At 37.0% G+C, this 24,505-nt stretch overlaps 1 protein-coding gene across 2 annotated transcripts in view; it reads left to right on the top strand.

The window, feature by feature from the left end:
* Nucleotides 1-24,505, top strand: part of LOC107040203 (transducin beta-like protein 2) — a 52,455-nt gene that overhangs the window by 2,846 nt on the left and 25,104 nt on the right. The window contains exons 2-3 of one of the 2 annotated variants that reach the window (XM_015260168.1): nucleotides 8,629-8,871; nucleotides 18,823-22,889. In XM_015260168.1, the coding sequence (XP_015115654.1) occupies nucleotides 8,629-8,871; nucleotides 18,823-20,588 (2,009 nt within the window). In that variant the 3' untranslated portion in view covers nucleotides 20,589-22,889. Of the gene's footprint in view, nucleotides 1-8,628; nucleotides 8,872-18,822; nucleotides 22,890-24,505 lie in introns of those variants that run through there. The other variant, XM_015260169.1, reaches the window with a different exon arrangement.

The following is a 24,505-nucleotide window of genomic DNA, read 5'->3' as shown; positions in this document are numbered from 1 at the left end:
GGGGGGGGGGGGGAGGGGGGGGGGGGGGGGGGGGGGGGGGGGGAATGGTTGGCGCACACGTGTAACTGGACTGCACGTGAATCCATGACAGAGTTGCGGCTCGAGTGAGTAGCATCTACGATCGACGCGCCGCCACGTGGCTATCAGTTATTTCTTTATTTTTTTTAGGTATGTCCCTAGAAAACACGTTTTCCTTAAGGGGTCTCCTCAGTAGGGCAAAACGGCGATGGGCGCGCGGGTGAGTGGCGCGTAAAATGATTAAGGTAGTGAGGTTATTTTCGAGAGAGACGAAACATCAAACATGGCGTGCGTTAGATAGTGACAGACATCACGCCAATTATTTTTATCGTTAATTTATTCAACAAATTAGTGGCAAAACTCGATGGGACTTCATTCCCTTATTTTTGAGAGTTTAATATAAATAAATATAGCTTCGTTTGTTGGCTAGCACATTGTCAACAGGGTGAGGGGTAAGGGACAAAATTTCGTTCTTAAAGCCCATGTATAAGCAGAAATTCGAATGATTAATTGAAAACGAATGAAACGATAAAACTACTCAGAGTTTTTTTTAGAATTTCCTTTTACCATTTTTGATTATTATATTACATATTCAATTCACTAGCACATTGTCGTTTCGTGGCGAAAATTACTGAGGAGACCCCTTAAGATTGTCCCCATGTTTTTCATGGATGATGTTTATAATAGCCCCCAGTTGTTCAAAAAAATGTTAACTAGCTGTACTGCACAATTAACAAGATAATAAATAATGAAATGCGGGCTTCTAACACGCGAGGTATCGGCCAAATGGGGGCTATGGGTCCCCCCTAATGCGATTTTTCTATCTTATGAGAAAACGGTTCTTACGATGTTCTTAAAAAACTAATCCATGTTAGATTGATAAATTCCGAATACGGTGAATTTTTTGTAAAATTTTGTACTGCATAGTTTCTGGGATATTCAACTCTAAAAAATGGAAATTTCGTGAAAGCATTCCTTTCTTGATTCAAAAAATTAATTAACAAATAATTTCGTATTTGATTCAAACAGTTTTTGTTGCCTGCATCAATATAATATATAATAACACATGAGAATAGAAAAACTCAATAACTTATGAGAATGTAATAAATTAAGTTATTTAGAATTTTTTGTGGAAATCCAAAAGGACTAACTTTTGGGTCCAATTGTCTTGTGATATACCTTAAATGATTTTTAGTGTGTTTAAATGTTAAATGTTGGTCATTTCCGTGGGTTTTGGGAGAATTTTTTTTTCAATATAAGAAAGATCAGGGGATATTGGAGAAATAATTACGACGTCAATTAAATTGTATGACACTATGACAATTGTCGTAATTATTTCTCTAATATCTCTTGACCTTTCTTATATTGATTAATATTATGGAGATGAGAACAATTATTAATTTTTTTTTCGTTTTTGTAATGAAAAATGAAATTTTAGAACGGCTGAAAGAGGAGGAATGGGTTGAGACTTTTGACTTTTGAAATGACTTTTTCCGTGTCAGTTCTTATCACCCCTGCGGAAAAACTCCGGAGAAATCAACGGAATTGAGGGAAATCTGAGAGAAATCGGTTCTTCCTCTTCCTTTCGTGAAAATGATTCTTATCCTCCTCAAACATTATTCCCGCGTAAAATCACACGTTTCCAGTTTTTCCATCGCAATGTTTTGATTATTCAGCGTACATTACTCGTAGTCGATGAAAAATTCTCCAGTCACGTCAGCAAACTGCGTTTTAATCGGAAATAAGCATGCGTTTAAAATATTTTCCTTTTTCGCGGCGTTTACTCTTATCGTTAAACAGGTCAAGGTCTTCACTGCTGAATGGAATGATTCTAGGGATAATGATAGCGGTCAAATTTACGTTTAAATTCGACGGTGGGGGTGATTATTTCATTTGAAAAATTATTTTAATTTCGTGATTTTTATTATCATATGACTACGCAGAGAAAGCTTCAGGAAAAATTACGTGACAAAACACGGAAAAAATGAGAAACGCAACATGAATTTTTTATATTAAATTCTGGCAATAGGGAACTTGCACAATTTTTTTTTGAATGTTTTAATCTCAAGTTTCGGCTCTGCATGATTATTTTTTCCAATCGGATGTCGACCGATCAGAGCGCAGTATTTGAGATTAACCGACAATTGCAAATATTTCGGATATTTCCTCTTAGCTTTTGAATATTTCGCAGTAGCCCTTCATTTTTTCCGCTCATTTCAGATCGAATCTTGTATTTGACAGTCTACGGAAATCGGGTTATTCTATTAACATAATTTGTTCAAATTTTCCCTAATTCATCTCCTGATGTTGTCCACTGCACTCTGATTGTGCCAAGTTTTGTACACGGAGAGAAATGTTTAGTAAAAATTACGGAACTCATAATTCGCTCACCGATTACGAAATCGATTCAGAGAATTTAAGTGACAGTATCGGAATTTTTCACAGGAGATTCAGATAAAAATTACGGAACGCTCTGGAATAATTCCGTGACAGTTCCGTAAAATTTCCTACAACCACATTTTATTGAATATTTCTCTCCGTGTAGAGAAAACCATCGCACAAGCGCTCGGGATTTTTAACCTGCAAAACTTGACACCCTCATCTGTTTGCAACGAAGCGATTGGAAAATACCCGACAATTTTGAAGCTCTTGGGGTATTACTACTGACAAATTTTTTTTTAATATCGCGAAAGCTGAAGATTTCAAACGCTTTTAAATCGCTAGTGACGTCACAGAAGTGGTCTAACGCTGAACGCATGACTCGAGCCGACCAATAGATGACAGCAACTCTCCACTCCCCTCAGCAGTGTCAAAATAGTATATTTCGTTACGAGTGCGGAAAGAGTTTTTTTTTCTCGCCTTCGGCTCGTGCTTTAAACCTCCCACGAGCCAAAAAAACACTTTTCCCACGAGTATCGAACGATATTTTTCATCACAATGTGCGGAAAAGGGACGTTTTAGGCACGCGAAGGGTGCCTAAAAAGTTACTTTTTCGCACAGCGTGATGAAAATATAATTTATGCACGAGAATTACATCTCACAATGTATGATTGATAAAATGCAGACAAATTTAATATTTTGTATCTAGTGAAAGAATGTAGATGGGAAATGTTTCGCTCGAAATCAACATTTTCTTCTCCAATGTTTTGAAATTCTTACGTATTTCAAGACGTAGTTCTCGTATTGTTATTATTGATTACAAATAAAAGCCCCGCAAAAATACTCGTTCCATTAGTCACTCAGTGGCAATTTATTATCCAGGAATTTGCGTCTAACTTTGCTAGTAAGGCCATTAAAAATATATTTTTGTTATCATATGCAGATATTGTAATATCATCACTCAAGGTTTTCCAAGTTAACAAAATGCTACTATACCTGTAATTTTCAGACTCTTGTCATCAATTTTATCCACTATTCCGACTAATTTCAAAAAGATATGTTTCTTCTCTGTACCTTCTTTGTCGCTAGATCCTAATGATGATTTAATTAATCCCGAGTAATTGGTTGCATATGAATATAGCACACGTATATTATTGTGGCAATGAATGAGACGCTTCAATTGTGAAGCTCAACATTGTTGACCTTCGCGCAGGTCAGTGAGAGTGTCAATAATTTTTTGAGTGAGCTGTTCCTTGGGGTGACTCATCGGGCGAAACTGTCTGATGCCATTTGCACAGTGAATAACCCTCCGAACTGGAGAACAAAACGAACCATCTCCAATAGCTCGAGATTGGCAGAGTGAAAATTTTCAATTTTTTCTTCATGTTTAAGATATTTTTTCAAGCTTCAAACTGAGCCCTGACTCATCTAAATCGCATCATTCGATCACGCGATGTTGATGATTGAACAAGTTTGAAATTTCATCATTCGATAGTGAATTTCATTTCCTCGCATAAGCATACAATATTGGGAGATAATAACTCGCGAGTACAATTGACATTGCGCAATTCGAGGCTATGGACGAATTGTGTATACATCTGAATAATATAAATTTCGGAAAGCAAATGTCTGGTCTCGTCAAACACAATAAAATGAAAATATTATTGAACGAAAATGTCAGAAAATTCAGATATCGAAAATACATGGGATATTTTTCCAGGTGTAACGTTGTGCACGGTCGGGTATTTTCATTATCAACTTATCACTTATTGTAAAAGGTGATCGACTGCTAGCAATGGAGATTGAGAATAATGCGCAGCAAATTGCAGTGTTTTCGCCGCCTGTTTACAAACATAATTCAATGTAGAATAACATTTGTGTCTCCGCGGAATTTTTTATCCCCATTTTTTTGGAGACTCCGTGACGCGCTCGACTGTTTTTACAGCAAAATGCCCGGAAAATTCTTGTTGTTAATCTCATCAAGAGCAATAACTTGCTTTCAAAATAGGTTTTAGTGGGAAAAGTCCTTCTCGTGTTTGAATTTTTTATTCTGGCATGTAGGTCATTTGCAAAATGCCCTGAATAATTTCTACGATAATTTATTTTTGCCGAGATGTGTGCTGCAGATAAGCCTGTTATACATTCACCCCCTGTTTGCATTCATTTTATCTAATTTTTATCTAATTTTGGTGCTCTTCGAAAGTTATTTCGTTTTGCTTTCAACTCATGGGAAAAGTGATTTTACGGGTGGAAAACTACGAGACATAACGAATCGATGGTATCCAGGGGCGACAATTGTCCACCACCCCTTGGTATTCTGGAATATATTAACAATACCGCTTACGCTTTATTGGCTCAATTATTAGATCGGCACGAAACTCGTTCATCAGGTAGTTGCCTACCGTTGAAGATTATCGTGATATGTGACAAGCCAGGTCAAGGATTCGTCTGGCACTGTCGTGAAGAGGGTTTCAATGGCGAAAGGGTTTCCTTTCAGGTTTCAGTTATTGATTAGGAAGCTTTCCAGAATTTCACGGAATTGTCTTCCATTGTCCGGCTATTTTTCGATTGTTATAATCACTGAATTGTGTCTTGATAGTTCATTCCACACGGGTAATTCTGTCGAACATGTTCTCATTATATTGAAAGATATCTTGTCGTCAAATCATTCAACAGGGAAAGAACCCTAAAATCATCCTTTTTTCTTATTCCTTTCGTTATTCAAGTGATGATAATCTCTTCAACTTTTTGTTGTATTGAATTCATAAGACGAATTCTGCCTTCATTTTGATAAGATAATTCGGGTCAATATTTATTTGTAGGATTATAAAAATTCATGATTCAACTTTTATAAAATTGTTCAAAGAACCGAAAGAAATTGATGGAAAAGACGTGTTGAATGACGAGAGTTGTCTTCCTAGTTTGAGCTATTGATTAGGAAGTTTTTCGTAAATTCCATGGAATTGTCTTCGATTGTCTGATTATTTTACGATTGCTCGAATGGGTGAATTACGTCGTGTCGAATATGTTCTCATCACATTGAAATATATCTGTTCGTCAAATCATTGAATAGCGCAAAGAACGCTAAACTCATCATATTTCCTTCTTTACTCAGGTGATAAAGGATGATGATTAATGATGATGAAATTCATGATAATGACATCAAGAGAATTCTGCCTTCGTTTTGATAAGATCATTTGGGTCAATATTGATTTGCAGCATTATAAAATTTCATGAATTGAATTTTATAATTTTAAAATTTCAAAGACCGGAATGAAATTGATGACAACGAGCGAGCAGCTTTTTTTCTGTTTAGAGTCATTGAACAGGAAGTTTTCTAAAAATTCCACGACGTTGGTTTCAATTGTCTGGTTATTTTTCCAAAGTTCTAATGGGTGAATTGCATAATGCTAATTCATTCCGCACAAGTAATTCTGTCAAACATGTTTTCATTGCATTGAAATCTATCTGTTTAATAAATCATCCAATAATGCAACGAACCTTAAAATCGTCATATTTTTTCTAGTTCCTTTATCCAATTAACAACTACAAAGTACTGAGTACAGCTCCTGGGGTACAATGCGACATGATGGGGGAGGAAGTCGGCCCATGACACCGCAATAAGGGCTGGGTGGTGGGATGGGACCATTAAAAGCCTAATCGGCTATACGGGAATGAAAATAAATAAATAAATTCATAAAGAAGGGTACAATAGCTAGAAACTTTTCTTTCTGAGTAGACTCATTGAACAGGAAGTTTTCTAAAAATTCCACGCAATTGTTTTCAATTGCCTGGTCATTTTTCCATAGTTATAATTAGTGAACAGCGTAATGCAAATTGATTCCGCCCGAGTAATTTTGTCAAACATATCCCCCTTGAAGGTTACCTATTCTAATAGTTCAATGTCCCATCCGCGTTTAAACCATCCTTCATTCCCCAGAAAAAAACGATCAAAAAGTGATGTTTCGTCCTTCATATATTGACTCTATTTAACACCTCTTCAAACATGAAGACGGCAGTTCTTATTTGCCCAACTGTTCTCGTCTCGCAAAACAATACAATAGCCGGAATTGTTTAACCATCATGAATAAAAATCCGACGTAAAATGGCGTACTACGCAGGTAAATAGTGCAAACAAACCCTGACTGGCACGTTCTGCGGATGAATCATAATTCTATTGAGCGAAAATGTAATAGCAGACGATTTGTGTCATGACTAATAAAAATTTGCGATACAACGTGACAGTTATAACACGAGGCACATTGGAATGTCCGAGGAATTTGAAAAGGGTCATTTACACGTTAATCCAGGCTTGTCGGTGATTGAGATAAGAGGGCGGTAGTTAGAGGAGGGGGAGACAGGTAATGGAGAGGTACCGAGGGAAGTGTTTTCTTGGGGGATGACCAGTTATGTGCAACAGCTCGTCCTTACAAGATCCCTTAGGCCACAGACCTAGCATTTTCCAAAATTTCAATTTTGGACAGAGCACTTCTGACAGTTTCACCAACTTTTTCATCATTTCTGCACTGATTTCGTTCCTAAAGACCAGAAAGACGTCTCGAGGTATCGAGAGGAACAGTAATTACAGTGATTCACTGAAAATTCAACTTTCTCGAGGAAACGGTAAACTTGATTATTTCACTGAGTTTTAAAATATTTAAAAGTGAAGAATCGTGGTTAGTTATTTGGAAAAAGTAGGCAACTATTACGTTTTTGTATAGGGGTTTTTTGTGGTGTAAGTAACTTTGTTGGGGATCGTGTGAGGAAGTAGTGACGAAATAGTATTTTTCCGGACTGTTGTGATGGGGTTTTTGTTACTCGTGTCGCGTTGGCGTCCGAGCCGAAGTCGAGGACTGACCAACCACGTGAGGAAAAAAACTCTATGGCACTAGCCGTGAACAACATCTTTCCGTAGTAATTTTCACTTTTATGAGTTTCGGGAACGGCTAATGTGAATGTCAGTACGGCAAATTCAATTTCAGTTTCGGAAAGATTAGTTTTTGGATTATATGCCAGAATCTGAGGGAAACGGTTGACTTTTTTAGAGCAAAGTGAGGCAAAGTAATTCTCTCTTACATTGAAGAATAATTATTTATCAAAACTTGTGAACTTTTGTTTTGTAAAAGATATCTCGGCATCTAACATTTCTTATACAATTTCCAACACCTCCCTTTTTTTTAATAGCATTTTTCGTCACTAGGACGAAAGAAGGTTTTCTGACAAATATGGCCGTAGGCAGGGATTCACGGACGCGTATAGTAGTATTGAACACGTAGCGTTGGAAGCGCACATCAATACAATTATTTTTTCTCACAGGCAAGAATAGATCGCATTTTGTTCCATTAAAATCATGTAATGGTCACAACATAAACTAATGTTTATAATGGCTTTTCTGTTTTAAGTATGTTTGGTATTTCCCTTCAATTCAAAGATATTTTTAAAAAACTCATTAGCAAGACGAGATAAGATACTTCGTCTTCACATGTTTAAAAAAAAATACCTCAAAATGTAAAGACTTTCGTAAAAACCTCAAATACTCAGTTAGCCACGGATATATATCAATCGATTTGTCCCGTTTCATCACTTTACTACTGGAGTTTATGACCAATTATGTCAATAATTGTGTACGTCCCCAGGAAAAGGGCCCACATCGCATCTAGTTTCCGAGATATTCACATTTTTCTCTTTGCAACTCACATTTAAACCAATGTTAAATTATTTCTTTGATCTTCTGTAGCAAAGTCCTTTTCTACGCGCTCAATTTCTTTTTGGGCTTGAAATGTGCGGAATGTTATCAATATTACCGAAGTATACAACTCCACATCGACAAAGTTTTATCCACAAACTTTTCACGCGGCCATCCGCAATTATTCTACAAAGAAGGTTCCATTTTCATTTATTTTTTATAGAAAAATTTTCCAGCTACGAAATAGGCTCCTCCCATACATCCTAAAACCACTTAATTCCAATAAAAACGCAGAATAAAAAACAAAATTCGAGCAGAATGCTCCCGTTCGTTTAAATTCCGGATAATTCAATCGGCACAAGTGATTGAGATAATAAATATTGATTAGGCTTCCAACACTTCCTAGTCAAGCCGAAGGCTCTATTTTTCCTGAAGGCCACCTATTGAACAACGACCTTGCCCGATCTCTCTCATCCAATAAAACCCACAATTTTCCAATCGGTTGAATTCTCCCAATAATTGCTATATTATTTGTCATGTTACAGATGTGTCCGAAGATACCAAGGTCCACGTAGAGTCGGAAAATTCTGAGCCATTAACATCTACATCTGGTAATAGTCAAGCCATTTCCACTGGTGGTGGTAAAAGAGCTAAAAATAAAAAACGTCGTGAGGCACAACAGGAGTTCACGCACTCGTGGATGGTGGGCGCACTCAAGGGTCACACTGGGCCTGTCCTCGACATGAATTTCTCCAGTGACGGCAAGTTCCTCGCAAGCTGTGCCGAAGGTACGTGTGTCAAGTCAGCCAGCACGCTTCACCTCGTGTTTCTCCTTTTTGTTTGAATATATTTTTCTTTCCCTCCACATTATCATTTTTATTAGGCCTTCTTGGTGTTTTTGCATTTTATTTTGACACAACATTATTACCCTGTCCTTGCTCATCTCTCTTCACCTCACCTTCACCCAGAAAAATAAAATTTCGTGAATAATGAACGTTACGAGGATTTCATTGTCATTCGCTACTTGGGGAGAACTTTCTTGGTTTGCCAAACCCTCTTTGTGAAAACTCAAGACCGCAAGACTATTGCTGACCAATCATAATTGTGATTGGTCATAAATCTGATGAATTATATAAACTGTTTATAATCAGTTACATCATTCATCATTCATTTTCCGTACGAACGAATTCACCAGCGAAATGATTATTCTTATGATCAAATTATTACCCACATTAGCTTCCATAATGTTCTCAGTACCATTCAACGTACACCGGGGGAAGGGGGGGGGGGCGGTCAGGCTGGGTTTCCCCTCCACTGAAGCGAGAAGAAGAGGACTAATAATCTCATTGCTCACGGTTGATAGACACTAATTTCGATGTAGGTCGGACTGGAGAGAGAAATCGATCGTTCATTTAAAAAGGAGGGGAGAGGGGATTTATTTTGTGATACTGTTAAACATCGGGAGAATGTCGGACTGTTCCGTTTGACGCGTTCTCTCTGGGTCTTCGGGTGGATTTTTGGGGCTTGTGATTTTGTCGGAAATTTTGTTCGACGATTTGGGAGAATATTTTGGGAGAGATTATTGAGGGCAATGAGTCGAAATGGAAATTTTTTGTAATTGCGTTTGGGCGAGATGTCAGAGGAGTTTTTTAGTAGTTGGAAAATTTTCTATTGAAATTATGTCATGACGCTTTTCTCTAGAAACACGTGCTATCGAGATAATGAGCGATCAATAATGATGTTGGGTTGAATTTTATTAATTTGTTAGAATTGTTTTTTATGAATCGTTCTTAAAAACTTACTTTTTTCACTGGACAATTGAATTTGCCTTCAAAATTAGGTTAATAAAATTGTTGCCAGTTTTTCAATCGTGAATGAAAAAAATATGAATTCATCTAGGCAATTTGTAAATTATAGGAAAAATATCAGAAGAGTTCTCTTGTAACTGAAAAAATTTTTACAAAAAATGTGGAGTGGCATTTTCCTCTTCAATCACACGTTATCGAAATAATGAATGATTAATAAAGACGTTGAGTTTCATCATTTAAAAACTGAATTTCATGAAATAATTATCTGCTCATTGAATTTCTTAGAATTGTTCAGGACTGCAATGATTTCTTTGACTTCTCGTTATTTTTCATTCACAAAGCAAATTTTCCTTGTTTCAATCAAATGACTTGGATCAATAGTTGAGAAAGGTAAAGCCTTGCACATTTTTCTGTAAAATCTTGAGAGAACCTGTTCTACAACTGGAAAAAATTTTCTGAAATTACAAATAACTAATGTTATTAACTCGCTAGAAAGTACTTGATATGGAAATAAATTTCATGTTCAAAAAGACTGGCGATTCCCACTCACGCACTGAATTCTTTCCGCCTAATTAGTTTGAGTATTTAGGGGTGTGATGATGATTTCCCCCTTGGATTACAGATACAATTGTTCAGATGCTGCCTAATATATAAAAAAAAAGTTTCGTTAGCATTCATGTGCTCAAGAGGCCTGAGTGACTCAACTCCTCAGTGGTCTTGACACTGTTTCAATGCTCCATTTGTCTCGTTCCAAAAAAATTTCGCTATTTTATATCTCTGCACGTATTTAACACGGTTTATAAACTTCAGTTTCATTAGCGATTAATCGACGAAAAACGACAGAGTTTCCCCTGGAAATTGGCTCGCTGAATAAAAAAACTCGTTATTCAACGGTTGGAAAACAAAAGGGTTCATGAATATCACGGATCGTCATTATGAATGATATATTCTTCTCAATCACCTACACGGCGAGAAGAGTTAAGGAAAAATTATGATAAAAGAAGAAGGATATGCATAATTGGTTCAGTAAAAAAAATTAGATGTGTGGAACCAAAAAATACAATTTCCTATACAGTAAAATTTCTTGCACCCGTATAATATTTTTTGACGAACGACACAGAGCAAAAAAATTGTCATTTCCAGGAACATTTTCCTGGTTCCCAGGGATATGTCACTGATTTTTAGAAATCTATCACCAATTATTGTTGATACTAGACACTGACGAGAATAAACCTAGTTATCAGTGATTTCTATCACTGAAATTTGGTAGTAGATTCGTAAAAATTAGAGATGAATTATGTGAAAAACTAGACTTTTACCGCCTGTAAAGCATAAAAACACTTCAAATGAAGGATATTTTGCAACTGATTCTGTAAAAAAAATAACATGCGTGAAAGTAAAAATCATGATTTCCTGTGCACGCAAAATTTTAACCACCTGTACAGTATTTTTTGGTGTACAACAGAGAAAAAAAAATTCATTTTCAGGAACATCTTCCTCATTTCCAGGGATATGTCACTGATTTTTAGAAATCTATCACCAATTATTGGTGATACTAGACACTGACTAGAATAAGCCTAATCATCACTGATTTCTCTCACTGAAATTTGGAAACTAGATTCTTAAAAATTAGAGATTCTCTTATAATTAGTAACCCTGTCACTGAGAATTCTTGATAATGTCACTGAATTTCAAAATTTTAGACTTTTTTGAATTTCACAATCGCGAATCCCTCATAATTGTGAATAGATTCCTAAAAATCATTGTCATGTCCCCAATGATTAGGGATAGATCCCTGAAAATCCAAACTTTTCTTCTCCGATACAGAAAAAATTCCAATACATCGGATAATTATTTACGTTTGCTGGCGTAATTTTTCATTAAATTACGGACAAATTTGATGACTTGAGGACAAATCACCTGACACCAGTACATTTTTTACTTTGATATGAAGTCAAAAACATCTACAAAGGAGTTTCGCTGCGCGACTACTAGCCTTCGTCGCTAATTTTTCCCCAACTTTTTTCTCCCAGTGAAAACAACAGAATGCAATAAAACAAAACACGTGGAGTCGAGGAAATCTCGTGTTCCGATACGATTTCCTCCCTTTTCTTGTAACGCTCCAGATACCGCAATCTGACCTCATCCTGTCTCTACACGGTAAAAACCGAGTAACAGTCCTCTGTTGGTCCTGACCCCAACTTGACCCACTGACCCAACCCCAAGCGCTCACCCCTCGGCAATTCATCTCCATCCAAGGTGAAGATATCTCCCCCAATGAAGAATAAAAATTTATCATTCCTCAAAATCTGGATTCGCCGGAGCTAATGGGGGTAGACAAAAATCAAAAAAATATTTCACGTTCATCTGTTAGTGCTTGACCCCGCGTTGACTCTCAACTGGTCACGAGTCTCATCGTTTCATTGTTTGAAAAAAAAGAAAAAGAGAAAGAGAGAAGACGGAGGAAATCGTTGAAACGAGAGGGGAAACAGGGGATCCCAGGTCGCATCCACGGTGAATCGTAAGCGTGAGTAACGGGAGCGAAGAGTGGGTTACTGTGGCTCTATTGCGCGGTAATACGAGCTGTTTTACCTCCGTAACAGACCCCGTTACACTGGTAGGCCTCTCAATTTTAATAAAACGTCGCCAAATGTCTTCTGTCGAGTTTACCTAACTACTGTATTTTTGTTGGGATTAATTGTCTTGTCATGAAGTCATCAATTGCTTCACGGTAAAATAGTATATTGCGTTACTAGTGCGTAAAGATCCACTTTTTTGCACGCACGTGTTACACATCCGTTTTTTGTGATACCTGCCGAATTCACTGTTCGAAACGGTAGTGGGGTAAAGTAGTTGTTTTTGTGCACGAGTGCGTAAAACGAAGATTTACGCACGAGAATTCATTTGACGCACACTAAACCGCTTCGAAAAGTGCACTTTTTGGGCAGGTATCAGAAAAATTATATTTTATTTTATTGTTTACTTTAATTGGGGAGGGAATCGAGGAGTAATCAGTTGAAAGGGACATCATTGTTCTCGGTATTGTGATAATATTATTAAACTCCCTTTTTGGGATGATTTTCGCGAGATTAGATGTTGAGATTAAAAAAAAGAATTCTGTATTTATAAAAAGGAATTATAGAAACAAATAAAATGAAGATTGATGATAGCCCAAATATTTCATTCCCGCGAACGGTTTTTTGAAAAACGATGCAAATATCAACTACGTTCAAAGAATAATTGTCTTGTCTGCGAAGTCATGAAACAAACCAAGTTCACTTTGTCGTGATATTAGTCATAAAGTTATCGACTTTTGACTGAGTGGGTTACTGCGGCTCTGTTACTTAGGAATATGAGCTGTTTTCCTCTGTAACAAACCCCGTTGCACTGGTAGACTTCTCAATTTTAATAAAACGTAACCAAATGTCTTCTGTCTAGTTTATACTGGATTTACTGTATTTTTTTCGGATAAATTGTCTTGTTATGCAGTCATGAATTGGTTCACAATAAAAATTGGATTTCATTTTATTATTTACTTCGATCGGGGAGGGAATCGAGGAGTAATAAATTGAAAGGGAAATCACTATTTTCAGAATCATGATAATATCATTAAATTCCCTTTTCCTGTTGATTTTTGTGAGATTAGATGTTGAGATGAAAAAAAAAAAAGAATTCTTGTCGATGACTCAACGTTTCGGCTCCTACGAAATCCCTCATCAGGTTTTTTCATTTTTTCAAAACACTAAGAACGTAATAAAATGAAGATTGATGATAGCTCAAATATTGCATTCCCTCAAATGATTTCGTCAAAAATGATGCAAAAATCAATTACTTTCAAGGAAACATTGTCTTGTTCGTGAAGTCATAAAGCAAGCTAAGTCAACATTGTCTTGATATTAGTCACGAAGTCTTCGATTTTTTCCAAGAAAGGTAATACATTGGGAGGGAATTTGAGAATAATTCATTGAAAGAGAAATAATTGTTTTTGAAACATTGATGATATTTTTCTTCTTACCTGAACAGTGACAGATATTTATGACTGGAATTGACTTAGGGGTCAATAGAGGGGGGTCTCCCTCAATATTATATTTTCAGCATTACATTATGTTCTGATTAGAGGTTCTTCGACAATACTCAAAAAATCAGTCACAAGGTGATTGATATCAGTCCAAATATTTAATGACCTCAACTTACCTATTATTGAATCACGAATAAATATTAGCATTTCCTCAAATGATTTCGTTAGTAATGTTTAAAAAACAACTGTATTCAAGGGTAACGAAGTCACAATACAATACAATTTTTATTTTTTACTTATCGTTTACTCTAGTGCGTCAATTAAATTCCGTAGGAAAATTTTGGAAAAATTTGTGGATCTTCTGCGTCGTTCGAATACCTTTTTCAGCATTGCTTTTTTTATAAACTGATAATGGAAATTCTTCAAACTTTCGGAAATCTTTTTTTTTTACATGAGCACTAGTTACAATTTCCAACAGATGACATTTTGGTTGAAAAATTAACTGTTCACAAAATACTCATGAAAACAGATGGTCATAAAATATTGAAGAATAAAATAATTGCAAATTATTCAACATCCAAGAAGTTCCCGCGACTTGATTAAAATCGTAAATAGATTTCATGACGCAATCAACCTTACCACTTGTATGATGAAGAATTTTTCCCGGTGCCACAATAATTTTACTATCTCTCCGAGATTTAGAGATGCTTATCAAAAACTGACCTCGAAATAAAATCCACTCAACTCGTTTTATCATATCAATACTGAATTGTGTGCTCACGACGTACTCGAATATCACCGATCTCCACCATTTATTTGATTCATTCGATCGATAATAATTGAAACACATGTTCACAGAGATAAGACAATTCTATTGTAAGAAAACCCAAAGACTTTGTACTCAAAAGCCAGGGGATAATTTCTGAAAAAAAAATCAGTTAAACGACTTGATACCACGAGGAAAACCACAGTGTCACAATTGCACACTCAGTTTTCCGAGAAAAAACCAGCGATTTCCAATGAGAGGACAATGAAGAAAATGAGTGAAACGAGCTGCGGAATGCTGCAGATATGACGTAGACGCAGATAACCATGTGATACTGGCGGAAAAATCTCCCGAGTTCCAATAAAACGTTAAAAAAAACGCATATCTTCCTTCGTGTTAATCGTTTAAGCACTTGATTTGCGTGTCGAGCAGGGAAAATCAAATACGTGGGACAAGTGAGAGTGGAAGTGGAACTACGCATCATAATATTGAATAATTTAGAGGCTACATCTATCGTAATAATTATTTGTTGCCACTATTTTCACACGCTGTGACGCGGGACGTGTATCGTAGAACGTCACTCGTTCATTGGGTGCAGTATTTTTCCGTGATATTCACTTTTCTGCGCCCGGGGATTGGCATTGGCCCGCCCCCCCAACTCGTGAAAGTAAAAATCCCTACGGAAAACTATCGTTCACGACTAGTGCCATGGGGTTTTTAACTCGCGTGGTTTGTCACACGGAGAGAAATATTCAATAAAAATTACCAGAAAACAGACGTAAAAATTACGTTTCGAAACGTAATCTGGGAGCGAAGTAAAATTCAATAAAAAGTGTCAATCGTCACGTAAATTCTACGATCTGTTCCGTAAAAATTACTCATCCGTTCGACGTCTCACGGCTAGCCATGAGTCACTGTGAGGGGGAGATTTTAACAACACGTTCCGTAATTTTTCCGGAACTTTTCGTAAAAATTCTTAAACATCCAGGAATTTTCATGTTCTGAGGCATAATAAGTCTTGAAGTTTCTGTTAGATTTTACAACTTCCAGAAAAATTACGTGACTCTTTCGCATTTTTTCGGTAACAGACCCGAAAATTTACTGAACGTTTCAGATTTATTCTCTTATATTCCTATAGAAATTCGCTGAAAACGATTCTCGCTTGCGGATTACGTGAAATGTTCCGTAATTTTTCTTGAATATTTCTCTCCGTGCATCCTCGCCTGCGGCGCGGATGCCAACTTGACGCGGGCACAAAACCCTACGGCACTCGCCCTGAAATATACTGTTATTAAGGATATCCAAGTATCTTTTACAGTTTGGTGGGGACCTCACTATAGATTCAACCATTTTCAATAATCAAATTTGTCAATTGAATTGCGTGAGAAATATTTGAAAAAAAATACGAATATTAGGGCACATTAGGGCTCTGCACCATCGGCCGGCTGTGCGACTGGGGTTTTCCATGGTTTTTCTTGCAGTCCTAGCCCGAATGGGGTACAACGGCTCATGGTAGCGCAGAAAAAATCAGAAGAGAGAAGTGAGAGAGGCACGGCAGACGAATGGGGAGCCTATAAAACCGTAATGGTAGCAGAAAGAAATATGAATGAATGAATTGAAAGACTTAATTGAAATTGTTTAACTTTCGTAAACTTTATTTTTTTTGCATGAAATCACCCGGGACTAAATTTCTTGCGATTCCGAACAAATGATTTTTACGGTGGAAAATTGATTGTTTATAAATTATTTATAGAAAATGCTGGTAATTATCAAAAATTGAACTTTTTAAATTATTTCATCAATCTTCCTCTAAAAGTAAACTTTCTAATTTTTTTTCTTCCAGATTAAAAAAATGTTTTCTAACGGATCAATGTCAGGATTCAAATTTAGACCTGTAGAGTTTAAGTAATAAAGTCATTGTAAAGTGTCCGGAAATTTAGGGTCAAATGGGGCGCAACTGAAAACTCTGATATTCGATTAGGAAAGTAGAAAAACATTACACTGAAGAAAAAATATCCAAAATACTTGGATATCCCTAATCACGAAATATCTGAGCTCGTCTTTATCGGACAGGAAAGTCAACAGTAATGATCTGTGTGATTCCCCGTAGAAAAATTTAATTGAACGTATCGCGAAAAAAACATGCAAATTAATTTTTTTGAGCTAAATATACTTTTGCGAAAAAAATCTTACTCCAGACTACTCTTCCAATGTTAAGCCACAGTTTTTTTCATTCTTGGTAATTTTCAACTTTCGATTTTTTGGTTCCAGCAAGAGTTGCTTGAGAATGTGTTTTTTTCTGGGTGTAGAGTCGAATGTCGTCAAATAGAAACCCTGATGTTCAACGACAACAAAAATTCTGGAAACTTAATAAAAGAAAAATATAAAACATAATTTACTTTTTCAATATTCGATCCGAAATTTAATGAAAGAGTCCCCGTTTCGCCCCGATTATTTTGAAACAATTTTTTTGTTCAAAGTTACTACTTATTAATTTGCTATTAATAATTAATACAATATTAATAATGGTTTCGAAAAATATTAAAGTTATTAATATTTTTTTAAATCAAAGCACATTGATCTTCATCATTTCCTGGAGATGAAAGCGCTTCGATTTTGGAAAATATCGATAACTTTCGGCGGGAAATTTATTCAAAAATTGGAAAAATGAACAACCTTAAAATGAAAATTTACCCTTTTCGAATATCTTGGAAACTAAAAAACGAAGAAGATATCTGATGAAATTACAACCGCCAATCGCGCTTCTCAATTCGCCAATACTGTTTACCAGTGATAGAATGATAATCATCTAATTCAAAATACATCAGTCACTCACTCAGAATTACGTGTCAGGGAGGAAGTATTTCCCCCAGGCCAGTTAGTCTCTTACCTCACTCATCCAAGAAAACGGAAAAAAACGAAAAGAGGAAGGTAGTACAGCTCGACGATGATTTCATAATGATCCAACGGTATTGGACATCCGTGCGAACCGGGATAGAGTCTCATCCCGTTATCGTCGTACCCTTCTATTCCTCATCCAACCTCTTATGAATTTTTCCTTTTTTTTCTATCATCCTGCCTTTCTATCTCACCTCGTGGCATACACACACACACACACACACACACACACACACACACACACTCGTTTTTACACGTATTCAGGTTATCCCGGGAAGATTACGACTAGAGTACCACATTTCTCGTGAATTGATTCGGTGTTTCTCGAAAGATTACCAGGTATAATCACCTGCAGAACAATGACCCGAATATTGATGTAAACTATCTCCTATCGACTTCCGAGAAATTTTTAATCCCAAAGACTTCAATTTTGCTCCACCAGTCTTCTCAGAACGAATCGCCAATTAAAACGCCCTCATCTACTTTAATATGAAAAAAAAAAACGCAATTATCTTTGAATCCCTGGAAACATAAATTCATTCTGTCTGAATGAATCGTTCCATTTCCATTTAATTCAATCTCCACATATTTCAATTTTTCCCATGAACTCCAATGCAGCATATTCCCAAGGACAATTGCCATCTCCCCACCATAATCCCCCACCCTCTCCCCAAAAACTTCTTTCGACACTGACTGCCCTGAAAGAAAATCTCTGTTTCGATGTTGTCAGAAGTCAACATTAATAACTCCCGCTGAATCAGCGTCTTTCTTCAACACTCGCTTCAACTACTTGTGTTGTCATACTTCCCGGACTTCCGCGAAGCCGGACGTCACCGTATCAGAGTCTTCCCCACCTCATCACTATTTTATTTGTCACGCTTCTACCTCGAGTTTCACTCAGCCTTCGGTCCTCCGACAGTTCGGATTTTCCGTCAATTCAAACTCGCTCATCCAATACCAAAAGTCCGTGAATTATTTCTTGCGAATTTCCCCCTCACCGAAATCAATCCAAAACTAACCGTCAATGGAGTGTCTCACTGGAGTGCAAATAACGCCTAAAATCCGTTTGACAAATAAAACCAAAGACTTCCGTATATTTTGAAGAATAATCTGCATGTGTGTCGTGTGCGTGTGCCAATCATCCCACGTAGGCCTTCATCTCTCTTCTCTTGCCAAAAAAAAAAAAAACTCCCCAAATAACAAAGAAAAGCGAATGTCTTACACGTCTGTTTTGTGTGTGCACATAAAGATTGCGGTTTGGTGCCAGAAGACCTGGAGGAGGGAGCAGCCTCGTCAGCACACCCCAAGCCCTCAGAAATGTCGACACCATCGAGTACAGCCTCATCACCAAGCATGGACCAACCGGCCCCAAAAGAGCGTGACCGTGCTATTCTCAGCCGCCGCCAGCGAAAGAATCGCACACGAGCAACACGAGAGCAGCGTCGTGACCGTGAAGATGACCCGGAGGATGATAGCAACGTAACTCCACCCCCGCGTCATCGTCATCATCACAGGCTGCAGCAGCACGAGCGCAGGTACTTAACAGAATCCCCAACGGGATCGTTAGACTCAGTTGCATCAAACAGTCCTAAAAACTCACGCAAACAGGCCCAAATTGCCAACAAGAATCGAAATACGAGTGAAAGTGCGGGAAAGAGCGAATCGAAGAGCATCAACCAGAGCTCTAAAACGTCAGGTGTCAACGGCAAAAAATCACACAATGCAACAGCTGAACGCAGCCAACAGAGGGCTCAGCTTAATCACTTGAGTGACACCGAGTTGGAAACACTTTTGAGAACATACACTCTAGGTGGAATGCAGCTTGCGCATCTCGGTTATCCCGTGGAGTGCAGTTACTATCCGGGTATTGTAGTGATACTGAATCATCATCCGTTGGGTCATCGTCTTTACAACTGCAGTCAGCAGCAGCAGCAGCAACAACAGCAACAGCAGCAGCAGCAGCATCTCCTAGACGTTAATGCCCAGGAATTTGTTCCCAGCACAAATTCAAATTCCTACAGTGCCGAGTTGGAGGTGGACAGTGGTAATGGTAGTGGATCGTCAGTCGAGAACTCAGACTTGGAGCCTGAGAGTCTCTCAGACAGTGACAAAAATTCCGACATTGTTGAATCATCATCGTCATCTTCTTCGTCTTCAGACTACTCTGAAAACACGAGAAGGGACTGGAGATTCATACATGAATTATGGGGGCCACCAGAGCCCTCAGCACCGCAAGTTGTTGTGCGGCCCTGTGTTAGATGCTCCAAGGGTTTTTACATGAATCGCTCAACTGGCCACTACATCACCGAAGAGCGATGTATCTATCACTGGGGAAAGTTGAGAAATACCAGCATTGGGTATGAATGGGAGTGCTGCAATGGACATGAACACGCACGTGGATGTACAACGGCCAAAGTGCACGTGTGGTCTGGTCTTGTTCGTGGTTGCAATGGACCCTTTATCGATTACGCTCGTACCCAACCTTCTCATGTTATACCACCTGACGGTAATTATGGTGTTTATGCACTAGACTGTGAAATGTGTTTCACAAGACGTGGTCTCGAATTGGCTAAGGTCACTGTCGTGGGAATGAATGGTGATATTATTTATGATACATTAGTGAAGCCTGATGTCGATGTACTTGATTACAACACGAGATTCAGTGGTATTACAGCTAAAGCATTGTCACGTGCAAAAAAAACGTTGAGTGATGTTCAGAAAGATCTCATGAGTTTTATTCATGCTGAAACTATACTCATTGGTCATGGCTTGGAGAATGATCTTCGAGCACTGAAGCTAGTTCACACAACAGTCATCGATACGTGTGTGGCGTTTCCCCATTATCTTGGGTATCCTTACAGAAGTAGTCTTAAGACACTTGCCAAGAGACTTCTTCAACGTGAAATTCAAGTATCTAAACATGACTCGGTGGAGGATGCTAGAAGTGCGGTTGATCTTATGCTCAGGAGAATTGAACTCGATCTTGCTAGAGCCCGTCACTTACAGGAAATTTAGTGATCAGTGTTCAGTTCCAAGTGAAATCTGTGATATGTATGTATACATCGCCATCATCCCCATTCCCTCAACTTCACTCACTCGAAACAAAAACTGCCTGACTTTGGAGTATATCTCTAATAATCATTTTTTTATCATTACCCCATTATCCCTCCTATACATATCTGTCTCTTGAGCGTCAATGCGAGTGTTTATTTTGAATCAAAACGTGGGTGACACGTGATACATATCGACGCTTATGTGGATTTGACACGTATTATTTTCCATGTACTTACGTGGTGTGCTCGTCTTTAGGAAAAATGTAAACAAGGAAATGTGCTTATTCTCATCATCGCACGTGCAAGAATGACAGATAGGTTTTTATCATATCATCTTCGTTCAGTAACTTGTAAATATGGCATCGTATTTATTCAAATGTATCCAACGAAGGCACGCGGTATCGATGTATACAAATTTCATTGATAAAACGTTTTTGTGAGTAGCTTTTTTTAATTTTGTTTCTTTTTAAATGGAGTACACTTTCACCCTCTAATTGTGAGGACGGAATTATTCATTGGAAAAAAGAGGACTGCGCTCATGTGCAATGAACCGCATAACCGTTACGCTTTTTTCTCCAGTTAAATGTGAATAATCAAGGGTCGGTCCTGCCCTCGTGTCTCGAGTTTAGCTTTTTAATAAATGCAAGCCCATTGTGAATCTCATTTCGGTATTGTTGGGGACTTTTGAGAGGTTGAATAGGGAGTTAGAAGAGGCGAAAGCTCAAAGTCTATTATACTCATATTTTTGAAAAGGAAATATTTATCATATTTTTGGTCTGAGACGTCAAGAGTTATATCTAGAGTTGCTATTCCATTGAGAAAATTTTTTTATACTCTATGAGGGAATTAGAATATTCTCGAGCATATCACGAGACCCTGTCAGTCTCGATCACGACAGTTCAATTTCAGTGAGATTGATTGTGTGGAATATTTCGGGTGACATTATTCGAGCACGACAGAACACTCGATCCACGAATACTCGAGTGGGTGTGTCAATTATTTTTGTCTGATAAAGCTCAGGTGGATATTCCGTTGAATCAATAAATCCGAATGATACAAATAGAGTATTAACGTTGTTATTTGCTGTCTGAGTGCTGAGTTCTCAGCAAACAATATTGAAATTTTGATCAGTGAAAAATAAAACGAAAGAGAGAAGGGAAAATTCATTGAAATGGGATGTGTTTCTGTCGGTATGTTGATTATCGATATTTTTGTAAATGTACATTTACATGCTAGAGTCAATTTTTCACGACTAAAATAAAGGATTAACGATCCTTAAATTTATCATTCAATTGCGTGAAGTTTTCCCCTTCATTATGTCATTATTTTATACCGTTAACATTAAGAGTTAATAATAATGGGTGATCTTTGAACTTTCCAATGATTTCAAATGACTAGTCGAATGAACTTTGAACTAAAAGTAATACTACGGGCAGACATTTCATAAATACTAAGTGATGCATTAAAAATTGCAAAATAAATTGAACTCTTATACCTCATACGCTGCGGCAATTTGTACATTTACGTTTCTTTTTTTTTTCAAACAGGAAGAGTTATGGGAAAATGATAGTACTGTTGAATTTTTAAATTGATGTTCTCTCACGTTTGTGGTGGTTTGCTTCACAGTGATTTGCCGAATGATAAAGGTTTATGATTTACTATTGTAAGGTAAGATAAGATATGATGTACTTTGGAGGCTGTTGAGTTATGAATGAATCTGCGGACTTTGATTTTACGATTTATCCTTGTGTTTAGGGGAGATAAATAAGGTTTTTTAATACGTAATGAGTGGCTGATTGTCGCCTTCCTACCCACAGGAACTTTCTCTTCACTCCCACCTCTCATTCTTTCTTTCGTTTTAAAAGTTGAACGGCTAAAGTAAACTGCTGAGAGCTGCGAGTGTCGCTTCCGTTCGTGAGATAAATTGAAATAAAAATGGAAAAAATTCACGATGATGAGAAATTAAAGATTGAAGATATTAATAGTGTATTTTTGATGATGAAAAATTGTGCGAATATTGAGCGTTTAATATTCAAGAGATACTGCGTTTTATCTGCAGTGTGTATATGTCGTTACCGTGTGCGATATACATAAGAAACAAATTTAGATTTAAGGTTTAAATATAAGTGATGTTTGTACGAACGTGCGCAAGACTTGTGAATGTTTAATTTTATCAAAAATATTTGATGTAAGATTTCTTTTTTTTTCAACGTGGTTCTTGTAGATCATACAAGTTTACTCCACGTTTATCAATTAATACATTTTGTACCTAATATACAAGAAAAATAGTCTCGATTTATTATCAATTCAATTCCCTCAAACTCCCGATACCTATTTTCCTGCTTTTATCTATTTTCAGCTGTTGGATCTGTCCTAACTCTACCAACGATCGAGCGTGGAGTCTCCGCAGCACTCGCTGTCGCAATGAGAATTTCATTATAAATGATAATTCACCGAATTTGGTGATAACTACGTGGTGAATGAAATAAAAATACCAACCGATCAGCGCAACTCGTCTCATTTTCGCAATTTGATTTACTACAATTTTATGTGTGAAATCCTTAACTTGGTGGAGACGAGTTCTCTCATTGATTAGAGATTCAAGTGCCGTACCTTCGTGTTTTTAAGTTTCCCTTATTCATTGGTTACTTATCCCACTTTATTCTCAGTTTAGCACTTGCACTGTGAGAAAATTACTCTTGAAATTTCGTGTAAAAAGTCATGAAATTTTAACAAAGAATAATAGACACGGACTTTTCATGTACTTTTGTATTGAAGATTTAGGCAATTTCTGAGGTTTTGGATGAATTTCCAATTTTAAAGGTCATATGAGAATGGAATTTATTGTAAATCTCACCCGATGGATTTGATGAGCCTCGCAATTTCTTTGAATTTGATCCCTTACGTACGGGTTCGATGCATCGTATCGACCCATGCGAATGTGAACGCTTGTTTTCAAAATTGATTATTTCCAAATCTATGAAGAATAATTTGATCAGACAAACAAAATTGGAAAGCAGAATACTGTGGCGTCAATTAGATACCGGTTTCATAATTTTCCATTCATTAGAAATAATCGAATTGGAGTCGTATTGAGCACACACTACACTTGGTAACAGAAGGGCCCCGTCCGTGAGGGGCTAATTAAACATTGTTGAGCTGTGAATCTCATCTCCTGAACCACTGGGAGTAAATGGATAGCGATTCGCGTTCCTCTCTGAGTGGTAAAATTCGAATTTGATGAAATTCAAATAACAGCGCGGCAAATGATTGCAAAGTCGAATAAAAATTTAGCTAATGTATATCTCCCACGTTCGATAAAATCCTCAAACTGTTATTTATTACTAAACATCTTGAATCTCTGAAAAATTGAATTGCATGTAACGTCGATGATCAGTAACTCTTGAAATTTCGTGTAAAAAGTCATGAAATTTTAACAAAGAATAGTAGAAATTAATTTTTCATTATCTTTTGTATTGAAGATTTAGTTAATTTCTGAGGTTTTGGACGAATTTCCAATTTTGAAGGTCATATGAGCATGTAATTTATTGAAAATCTTGAAAAATGCATTGAAAATTCAAGTGAATGTAATGTCAATGATCAGTAAACATGAAAAACTGAATTATTGAACTTCCAACACTCGGAGGAAAAAAATTCTTAAGTATATCTCACTTGCGTCATGAAACTTGTTCACTGATAATTACCCAGCATGAGACTTTTTGTGCGAAGTATACAAGAAGTCGAGAGAGAATTAACATTTCGAGATTCAAGAATTTCTATGATTATGCTGAATACGAGCATACCGAGATGAAATGACGTATTAATAATGCTGATACGTGAGATACACATATGTGTAGTCCTTTAAGAGAAAATTAACCT

The sequence above is a fragment of the Diachasma alloeum genome, unplaced genomic scaffold, assembly GCF_001412515.2.
Source record: "Diachasma alloeum isolate Michigan unplaced genomic scaffold, Dall2.0 Dall_scaffold_00325, whole genome shotgun sequence".
NCBI classification, from domain to species: domain Eukaryota; kingdom Metazoa; phylum Arthropoda; class Insecta; order Hymenoptera; family Braconidae; genus Diachasma; species Diachasma alloeum.
Note: the sequence above shows the minus strand (reverse complement) of the source record. Positions and strands in the feature narration are given on the sequence as shown.